This window comes from Amborella trichopoda, chromosome 11 (assembly GCF_054954075.1).
Source record: "Amborella trichopoda isolate Santa Cruz 75 chromosome 11, AtrichopodaSantaCruz75HAP2 v2.0, whole genome shotgun sequence".
Lineage (NCBI taxonomy): Eukaryota > Viridiplantae > Streptophyta > Magnoliopsida > Amborellales > Amborellaceae > Amborella > Amborella trichopoda.
In genome coordinates this window covers 41,811,320-41,821,814 of record NC_142346.1, presented here as the reverse complement: position 1 = coordinate 41,821,814, position 10,495 = coordinate 41,811,320, and the positions used below count along the sequence as shown (strand labels likewise).

Genomic DNA, 10,495 nt, shown 5'->3' with positions numbered 1-10,495 from the left:
TATTGGACACTCAAATCCAACTCAATGTCCTTTTTTATTTAAATACAGTGAGTTCATGATTTTCAAGTGGATTGCAAATTTTGAGATCTATAAATCCATTCGTGCCTGACTGAGTAGTCATACAATGTGATCTCCCGTGAGCATAACAGAGGACCTTCCGGAAAATATAAGAAATGACAGGTATTTGGGACGGGGTATTGGCCGAACGAGCGAATGAACAATTTGATCCCTCGAGAGTACGATCTCTTGGCGTCTCGCAAGGTCAAATCAGGACCCTTATTAGTTTGGGCGGGAATGGATCCCTCTCGCTCTGCAAGTTTGTTCACGGCTCTCTCTCCCTCTCTCGCTACAAGTGTCTTCACTACTCTCTCTCTCTCTCTCTCTCTTTCTCTCTCTCATCTGCGCAGATTGTTCTCTTTGTTTGAAGTTTCTGAAGGGCCTATGAGGGAAGGGATTAGGGTTTTGAATGTTGCAGAGAAGCCATCAGTGGCAAAGGCAGTTGCAGGCATTCTCTCTCAAGGCCGGCTTAGAGTGAGAGAGGGGAGATCGAGGTACAATAAGGTGTATGAGTTCGAGCATGCGATAAGGGGGCAACGATGTCACATGCTGTTTACCTCTGTTACAGGCCATCTCATGGAGATTGTTTTTCATGAGAGATACAAGAAATGGCATTCCTGTGACCCTGCTGACCTCTTCTCTGCCCCTATTCAAAAGCATGTACCCCAGGTCCGATTTCTCTCTCTCTCTCTCTAAAACCTCTCAGAACCCACCAATTTCTTTATTTTCTATTTATCTCAGAACAAAGTATACAATCTCTCTCTCTCTTAACTATGTGATTTCTCAATTCCTCTGATGAAGAAAACCCACTCTCCCTCGCTCTCTATTTCTCTCTCTCTCTGTGCTCTGTCTCTCTGCAAAGAGCCATGACTATAAATTCGCAGTACTCTGTCTAAGGAAGAAAATCCAGCAATTTTCCAATTCTCAGATGATGAAAACCCTGTGTTTCACCCTTTTCTTCTCAATCTATCTGTCTACAAAAAATGCAAACTATACATTCGGACCTGTCTGCGCAAGAAACATGTAAATAATCTCTCTTTGTTTCTCTCTCTCTCTGTGAGAAATCCATCTCTATTATCAGATAAATAGAGACAACAATCTCCCTCTCTCTCTCTCTCTCTCTCTCTCTCTCTCCATTGAGAAATGGAATGATTTGTTATGCTTTTTTTCAATGCAGGACAAACTGGACATCAAGCGAACTTTGGAAGAAGAGGCTAGGACGTGCCAGTGGCTTGTACTGTGGCTAGACTGCGATAGAGAAGGGGAAAACATCGCATTTGAAGTGGTCGAAGTTTGCACAACAGCAAACCGTAATCTTGACATATGGAGGGCTCATTTTTCAGCTTTAATTGACAGGTTCCTTAATGCATTTTCCTTTGCCTTCTTATTTACGCATTTTATGGGAGAAAGGCAATTTTCCAGCCATCTCTACTACAATATTGTTTGTCCTTAAGTTGTGATTTCTCCCTCTCGCTTCCATCAGGGAAATTCGTCATGCTGTGCAAAATCTGGGTCGGCCCAACCAGCTATTTTCTGATGCTGTTGATGCTAGGCAGGTTTGGGTTCACATAAACCTTAGTTCTTCATGTACCATCGTTTTTATTCCAATATTCTTTAAGTTCTTCTTATTCTGTTTTGTGTCTGATATAGTTAACTGTTGTCTATGTTGAAAAACGATGGCTTGTCTAAAAATTGTTTTATATTGCGTATTCCTATATTTTAACAAACCATCAGTCAATGGAATGATGCCTTCAACTGATGCTGCATACCCTACAAGGAGCTTATTGTCCTCTTTCAAGGATAGATGCAATTTTGGGTCACTTAGTTATTTGGGCTCTTATTAGTTTTTTCTGTTGTATCACCTATTTTTTGGTTATGTGGGGCACTGGATTCCTGATGGCTGTGATTTGTGATAGGAAATTGACCTTCGGATTGGTGCATCCTTCACCAGATTCCAGACTATGCTATTGAAAAATGCATTTGTGCTTAATATCAGTGACGATGATAAGAATGTCATTGTCAGTTATGGTCCTTGCCAGGTATGCTGATGATGTTATTCTCACATATATTTCGTGACCTATTCAAGCTACTGTACTCTGTTTAATGAATAATAAATTTCCGACCTTTAATTCTTGTTCCATTTAATAAGCCACAGGTTTTGCTCATTCCATTAGTTTAACTGATGTTTGATCCTTTAGCATGCCTAGTAAATGTTGCACTAACTTTGTTAAGACTGTATATGTACTGTATGTGAAATTAGGCATGAAATTGTTGTTAGACTCCACAATGGCTGACATAAAACCTCTATTTTTGAGAATCAGAATCATGATTAGTTACTCTTGAGCGCCCTTGTTAGTGGAAGGGGATTTTTGGAAAGTAATTTGACGGGCAAGGAATGTGAGAGATATGATCCTCAAAGTGCTTATGAAGTGGCAGGTTTTTCTCTATGATGGAGTGGAGGGCCGTTTTTGGCATCCCTCCTTACCATTTTCAGTTATATATAAAACTAAAACAACAATTACCTTCCATGAAAGTATGTGTCTGTTGTATTTGTTAAGAATATGAATTTAATGTATAATACATAAGTGTAGTCATTTTAAATGCTGTTTTGTGCCATATTGTCATGATCATCATAGTCAAGGACATAATTATACAATGTAATTATATGTACTTAAAAGAGAGAGGCACTGACTCCCCAAGTGAGATTAAGGGCACTCACTCCTTTCTCTTCAAGCTTTTCTATCATGGTATCAGGGAAGAGTGACAAGAGAAAGTGGAAAGAGTGATAAATGGTGTTGCAGAGCGGTGGGGCAAGAATGAGAGGGGTGAGAGAAGGGAAGAGTGATAAGAGAAGTTTAGGGCATCGGGGGGTGGGGGGGGGGGGGGGTTTACCTTTTTATTTATTTATTTATTTATTTTTTTGTCCCAATGTGAGGTGGCTCCCACACGGAACAATTATTTCCACCAGTTACCTTGTTTTTCTTTTGGAGAGGCGGGGTGGGGTGGGGGGGATGGGAAGGACCTAAGGTATCTCAATTCTGGGGTAGTGGGATGTTCCAGCCCCTCCATATCCTGTAGCACTCCACATTAACAAACATGGGAGTGGTACAGGAAATGACAAGTTTTGGCTCAAAATCAAATGCACTCACAGACGAACACAAGACCTACATAACACATAGACAAACTTTCTTCAAACACACTCGAGCTAAATGGAACTGCTTTTCAATGGGGTTTCTTTTCGTGGAATGGATGCATAGGCAGACATATGCGCATACATACATACAAACATATATAATGGGTTGTATACTATGAGACCATTTATCTTTCATACAAGGAGGTCACAATTACTCATAACCAGTAGATTCCAAATTGGATGGCTTGGAGTGTGTCACGAAGTTTGAGAATTTAATGGGTTGTATACTATGAGACCATTTACCTTTCATACAAGGAGGTCACAATTACTCATAACCAGTAGATTCCAAATTGGATGGCTTGGAGTGTGTCACGAAGTTTGAGAATTTTTTTTTGAATTTTGCGTCTAGTCAATGACATGTTCACAATCACCCAATTTAAAATCTAAAGGACAAGAGTGATTGTGACTTTTTTTTTAATAAAAGTAAATGGTCTCTTTGTATACTTTTCCTATATAAATACATACATGCACGATCTGTGTAAAGCCACAAACTTAGATTACCATCTGGGGACTACTACTTCAGAAAGACCTGCGAGTACGTTAAATACATTATAGAATGACATTCAGCAGCACAGAGCTTTATAATATGCCGCATTAACTTTTTTTTTTTCTTTTTTCTTTCTTATTTGCAGTTCCCAACTCTTGGATTTGTTGTTGAACGATATTGGGAGATACAAGCTCATGAGCCTGAGGAATTTTGGACAATCAATTGTTCTCATAAAACAGATGAAGGGATAGCTACATTCAATTGGACGTAATTCATCCTATTTGTTATTAAAAATTGGACTTAATTCATACTATCTGTTATTAAATATGGATGGCATGCTCTTATCTCCATACCCTAATTTACTCTTTGATTGCTGTGGGAAATTTACAGGCGTGGACACTTGTTTGATTACTCATGTGCCTTGATTATTTATGAGATGTGCGTGGAAGAACCTACAGCAACAGTAAGTGGGCTGTATTTGGGGCGTGTGCTTTTACATGATGGATTATAGTACTGAAACAGCATAATATGTGTTTTCCCAAAAATCATATTAAATTCTGGGGAACTACAGCATAATCAAATGGACTATGGAGAAATAACTTTCCATTTGAGAGATAGACGGTTATGGCAAAGGGTGGCACACCATAAGGTTCCTGTCTTGTTTTTGTCGGTCGTAGTGTATCTCTATATCAGGCCTTCATTTCAGCCGACCACAATGACCCAAAGGTTTTCCATATTCATACTATGCCCTGCCTACAATTTCCTGTTATGTAACTTTCTCACATGTATATTGTAGGTCAAGAAAGTCAGTCATCAGGAGAGGAGAAAGTATCCGCCACATCCTTTGAGTACACTTGAGCTCCAGAAACGTGCATCACAGTACTTTCGGATGAGTTCGGAGCACACTATGAAGGTGAGGATTATTTTATTTATTTACTATTATTCTTGTTCTGGTGGTGGTGGTGGTGGTTGGTGTAATTCTCAGGTGTTTTCAGTTATATGCATTCATGACTTATTATACATGCAAATCTTTTTTTATTGCTAAAAAGGTTGCAGAGGATCTCTACCAAGCTGGGTTCATCAGCTACCCTCGTACAGAGACTGATAGCTTCTCACCCAACACAGATTTGCAGGTTTTACACTCATTTGTTTCATGAGTGTGTTAGTTCTTTTGATAGAGAGATGAACTAAATTGGCTGCTTGGTTTCTGATTTGAAAGATTGCCTGTATGGAGCAACCTGTTCCTAATTTTAAATTTATTATATGGCTTGTTTGATGTGTAGGCACTTGTGAGAGAGCAACAAGGACATCCTGAATGGGGTTCTTATGCCCAACGTCTTTTATCTCCTGAAGGTCTTTGGAGAAATCCTAGTAGTGGGGGGCATGATGACAAAGCACATCCTCCTATTCATCCAACAAAATTTTCTGCAGGAGAATCAAGTTGGAGTCCAGATCACCATGTAGGTGAATCTTGTTTTGGGAAGGATATCGATGTACCCTTCATGGATATAAACAGCTCCCTAGAGCTTCCAATTTGAACAATTGAAGGCTGGGGATCTGTTTGTATCCATGCAGGATATAAACTGGTACTGAAGCATGCATTTCCTTTTGTTTTACATTTTCAACTAGGGCTCCAAAGCCATCGTGTTCGTATAAGATCTAGAGGTCTTTCTTGCTAAAAATAAGTCATTATATGTTTGGTTGTATTCCATTTTCTGATTTTATTGTAATATTGCTACTAGCGGTTGTACGAGCTTGTCGTTCGCCACTTTCTTGCTTGTGTCTCCCAGCCTGCGATTGGGGCTGGAACTACTGTTGAAATAGATATTGCTGGTGAAGTTTTTGTTGCATCAGGCCTCATGATTATAGAGGTAAGTGCTTTTTTGTCATAATTCATTCGATCAAATTGTGCCAGTTAATATTTGTTTTATTGGCAAATGTGTTTTTCCAGATAACAAGTTCGATAATATTTTTCTGTAGATAATATTGATATTTAGGTTAGGGCCGTGCGACTTGTGGAAGTTGGAGATGATGTGTTCCTCTGCCATTTGCACATAAGCAGAGGGATGTGGTTTCATTTCCTCATGGTGGAACTGGATACAATATATAGTATGTAATCAGTAATATTGTATGCTATATGATCCTTTTGTATTAAGGTAAACAAAAACGATTAACCTCACTGAGGGTATGACTCTAAATAGAGCAGATGGCAGGCTAGGATTCGTGTAGCTGACCCCAAATAGTTGGGAAACGACTTTGAAGATGATGATGATGAAACGAAAACCATTAAGATAAAGGTACAAGGAAAATGGCCATTAGAAAAAACATGCCAACCTTACTGACACAGCCTTGTCACTTTGATATTACTCCAAGCAAAGAGTACTCTAAAAAGCATACACTTGTGCATGCCAACAGATCCAGAAGCTGGTAATCTCACTGTGTGTGATTGTGGTAAATGGTGTTGCCAATGTTCTAATAATCTTTGATCTCGGAAAATGAAAATTTTGATTCTATAAGGTAGCTTGTGTTCTTTTTCCTGTTCGATGCTGTTAAACTTTTTAGTGTACTAGAAGTCTAAGAACTTGGCCACTTTTCAATCCATCTTGTACAAATTCGAAAAAGTTTTTTCCTTCTAAATTTACCAGCCCTGCAAGTTTAGGGTACCTTAAATACACTTTTGACCAATGTCGAGTCCCTTATCACTTCGACGGGATTCACATGGATTTTGCAATCCGCTGCATTCTTCTAAACTAACACCTACCAACCACTGCATATCGACAATTCCAAATCATTGTACCTAAAACTTCTTAGAACAAATTGAAACTCTTGCTTCTTACTTCTGAACATCATGTGAGGTTTCAAATTGACAACTCAACTGAAAGGTATTAAATGTTCCATCCTTGAGGATATGCATACCTGAAAAAAAAGAAGAGAAAAAACTGAATATCCTGCTATTCGTGATGGCTTCCAAATTCCATGACAACAGATAAAGAGATGCATGCAACCACCCAGAAGCATGCCAAATAGGCTAACAAATGCCTCTTTATTCTGGAAACACTGTTGGGACATCCTATAAAAGAAGAGTTCCTAGGGTCTGCAAACATTACGAGCTTTGACTCTTTCATGGGGATGCATAGACCCCAGCTACTCGTATAAAATGAAGAGGGGCTTACATTATGAATTCTCGTTTGTGGAACTGATATATTTTAAGACAAAAGAATGAAAATTGTAAAAAGGCAGATGCCCAAATACCTGGGCAGCCTTAAGGGAACGGGGTTGGGTAGGGGCCATATGTTGTTTTTTGTGTGTGTGTGTGTGTTTTGTGAATGTGCGTGTATGTGTTCAGTGTGTAGATGCTTGTGCACATATGTGTGTGCATGAGGTCTTGTATAAAATTCTTAAAGATCATCTTATTTTTCTCTTTTGGATCTATATTTGTGAGAGAGGTGTCTTGAACACTTGGAGGATATGTCAAGAGAGAGAGAGAGAGAAGGGCAATACTGGACTTTATTTTTGTTTGGGTGGATTTGAATATTTTTGTTTAGGGATGGCACTAGGTCGGCGCCCAAACTGCTTAAGCGCCTGCCCAGCCTAGGCTAGGTGGTTTGTTGGCCAGTCTGCTTAGGCTGCAAGGCGGTCGGATTTTCGTTCATTGATAAAAACAAAATAATATCAGTAAAAATTAAGTTTCAATGGTCTTGTTCGGTGGGTTTGTTCCTGCCAATGCGAGGAGCGGAAAATGCCTTTGGGTTTAATATTTGGAGGTTGGGAGTTTGGGAAGATCTGATTGCAATTACTTGCTTTGTTTTTCTAGCATCACCTTGTCTGAATATATTTTCTTTTGAAACAATTTTTTTTTTGGCTTAGAGTGCTCCTTTTTCTATTCTTAGGATATATTTTCCCAATGGTCCTAATTTGAAGAAAATGTGGTACCTTGTGAGATTTTTCAAGTTTTTGATCAAAAAGTTGTTGTCTACTGCAGAAAAATTACTTGGAGGTCTATCGGTTTGAGTCTTGGGGAGGATCAACGATTCCAACTTATGCTTTTGGGCAACAGGTTGTTTGCTTGTTCATATCATGCTGTTTTAGTTTTAAGTGACATCAAAGTGTTGTGCTGTTTTTACTTTATAACTTTTAACTAAAAATGACAGTGAAAGACCTGAAATACTTGTAGAGAAAATTCACCCTGTCGTGTAACTCACCTTCACTCCCACTCTACGAAAACTATCGCCACCTAATCCATAGAGGACAACCTGAAACATTCAAACATGCCCTTGTTACAAGGATTGTCCCCATTCCATTTTCTTTATAGTTTTTTGTGAATGTGACCATCAAAAGGCCTACGGCCATTTGGATTGGTCCTGAACAACATCTCAAATGTTATGTGTTTCTGTTGCAAATGTCGGAAATGGTTTCTCAAATGCCTATTGTCTCCGTATTTTTCTGTCCCAATCAATGGTTCCTCCGAGTATTCTTTCTAGCCTCCTGAGTTCTCGGCCCCTTATCCCATGTCCTTTTGTGATCATGGCCGATGTTTTCAGTAGGTCAATTAAAATACTTTACCATAAAGGGATGTCTGGTTTATCCTCCTCTTATCTAGGCATTATTAATTATTATCTCCCATTTTTGTATATACAATGACAATCATTTTTTGACATGCATCCCCTTAGTTGAGAATTTATGGCTCTTCTGTCATTGATCTGGACTTAGAGCGGTCCTATAGAACTTCTCTTTTAGTTTCATTAGTATTTGATGATCACATAAGATTCCGGAAGCATGAGTAGTCACACACCCATAAAGCATGGCCAGTTTCACAGCTGTCCCATAAAACTTCCCTTTCAGTTTCTTTCATTGGTATATGATGATTACATAAGACTCTGGAAGCACATCTCCACTTCATTCTTCCACTCTTCTTCTATGCGTGATATCTTCCTCAATCTCTCCATTCTTATGGACCCTCGACCCAAGAAATTGAAAGTAATATCTTTTAGGTACTTTTTGGCCACCAATCTTAACTAATTGCTTGCTTCTACTCCTATTTTTGCTAAACTTGCATTTCATATATTTTGTCTTAGTTTGGCTAATTTTAAAACCTTTTGATTCTAGAGCATCCCTCCAAAGTTTTAAGTTTGCTTTGACAATGTCTCTAGTCTCATCAATCAAAGTTATGTCCTCCGCAAACAATATACACCACGGTACCTCATCATGTAGATGCCTAGTTAATTCCTGATGGAGGCCTACTATTAATGAAAACTCACTTGTCTTTCCACTAATTGTCCTCACACTAATAAGCGCTCCCTCATACCTATCTCTCACTATGTCAATATATCATCTAAAGAATCCTTTCATTTCCAACACCTATCAAATTAACTCTCTAGATAGCCTATCGTATGCTTCTCTAAATAAGTAAAGACTATGTCAAAGTCTTTTCTATTCTTCTTGAACTTCTCATGACAATGAAAATATAAAATCTATAAATTTTTTAAATAGAGGTGGATAGTCAAGTAGACACAAGAAAACACATACGAGGATAATGTGTGGTACAGAAATATTGAAAGCGAGCAAAGCATTGATCCTAATTTTCAATAAAATAAAATCATGTTTTATGGAACGGGCCGGTATATTTAAGAAATTGTGTAGGTCATGTGATGAGTGATTTACCATGCATTAGAGCAATCGAGTTTGATTCCTATCTTGGATTTGATGACTGATCAGCCTTTTACGTAGGTCATATTGCTATATGTATTCATATTTCACTTCATCACTCAAATTTACTTAAAGCCATTAATGACCAGCTGTCAAATCTGAAGAGTAACAATTATTTTTGCAATTCTTTGGTTTAAAACTGTCGAAACCAGTGCTTCAAAACCTGGATCGGTGGGGTGGATCGTCCACCCCCTATATCGTTGTCGGATCCTTGGTCCGGATCTCTCCGAATCAGCAATCCAAAAATATTAGGGGGTGGACTGGGACGGTACCGGTACCTTTGAGAATTGATTCGGTCTCGGCCAATTCCCGATCTGGAATGGCAATTCCTGATCCTTATCGTGGGGTTTAAAACACTTATTGGGACTAAACCTCATATCAAATACTCATGACCATTGTTCTGTTTGTATGTGAAATAATTTACCTATTGGTTCTTTTGTCACTTATTAAAACTAATGCAAGGTATGTATATTCTTCTTGAATTTGCAGTTTATTCCAACAAGGTTGACACTTGATTCTAGTGTAACTAGACCCCCACCTCTTCTAAGTGAGTCTGATCTGTTGAGCTGTATGGACAAGGTGAAGAATGGATCATCAAATGCTAAGTTACATATTTGTTGTAGGGAAGTTGCATTTTTATAATAAGGATCTGCCTAATAGTTTTGTATTTTAATGGTTTTGATATTTGATTCTTGGTTTTGTTGTTTGTGACTATGGCTGGTAATGGGCCAGACGGAGTAGGGCTTGGGCCACTGCCGGCCCGGCTCAATTGGGTCGGGCCTCCTTTTTTTTCTTTTATTTTTTGTCATCTCTTTTTTTAGCCTAGCCCGGGCCCGGCACATTGCCACCCTTGTTTGTGATTTGAAAAGATGTAACAGTTTTCAACCTCTGAAATATGGTCCTCTATTTGTATTCTGTGATTGGTATACAGGCAGGTATCGGTACTGATGCAACAATGCATGATCATATAAAAAAGCTTCTTGATCGGTTTTATGCAATTAAGGATTCAAACACACGTTTCTCACCAACAACTTTGGTTAGCATTTCTGCTT

At 38.7% G+C, this 10,495-nt stretch overlaps 1 protein-coding gene across 13 annotated transcripts in view; it reads left to right on the top strand.

Moving 5' to 3' along the window:
• Window positions 1-311: 311 nt before the first annotated feature.
• TOP3A (topoisomerase 3alpha) overlaps window positions 312-10,495 on the top strand; it is a 36,334-nt gene continuing 26,150 nt past the window's right edge. For all 13 annotated transcript variants that reach the window (XR_016044836.1, XR_016044834.1, XR_016044835.1 and 10 more), the window contains exons 1-13: window positions 312-726; window positions 1,235-1,413; window positions 1,541-1,613; window positions 1,974-2,096; window positions 3,883-4,004; window positions 4,128-4,200; window positions 4,534-4,650; window positions 4,787-4,870; window positions 5,021-5,197; window positions 5,480-5,608; window positions 7,720-7,794; window positions 9,933-10,022; window positions 10,375-10,479. Coding sequence is in view for 2 of the 13 variants with exons in the window: in XM_020661725.2 (XP_020517384.2) it covers window positions 442-726; window positions 1,235-1,413; window positions 1,541-1,613; window positions 1,974-2,096; window positions 3,883-4,004; window positions 4,128-4,200; window positions 4,534-4,650; window positions 4,787-4,870; window positions 5,021-5,197; window positions 5,480-5,608; window positions 7,720-7,794; window positions 9,933-10,022; window positions 10,375-10,479 (1,632 nt within the window). In the remaining 11 variants the exon portion in view is untranslated. The remainder of the gene's footprint in view (window positions 727-1,234; window positions 1,414-1,540; window positions 1,614-1,973; window positions 2,097-3,882; window positions 4,005-4,127; window positions 4,201-4,533; window positions 4,651-4,786; window positions 4,871-5,020; window positions 5,198-5,479; window positions 5,609-7,719; window positions 7,795-9,932; window positions 10,023-10,374; window positions 10,480-10,495) is intronic.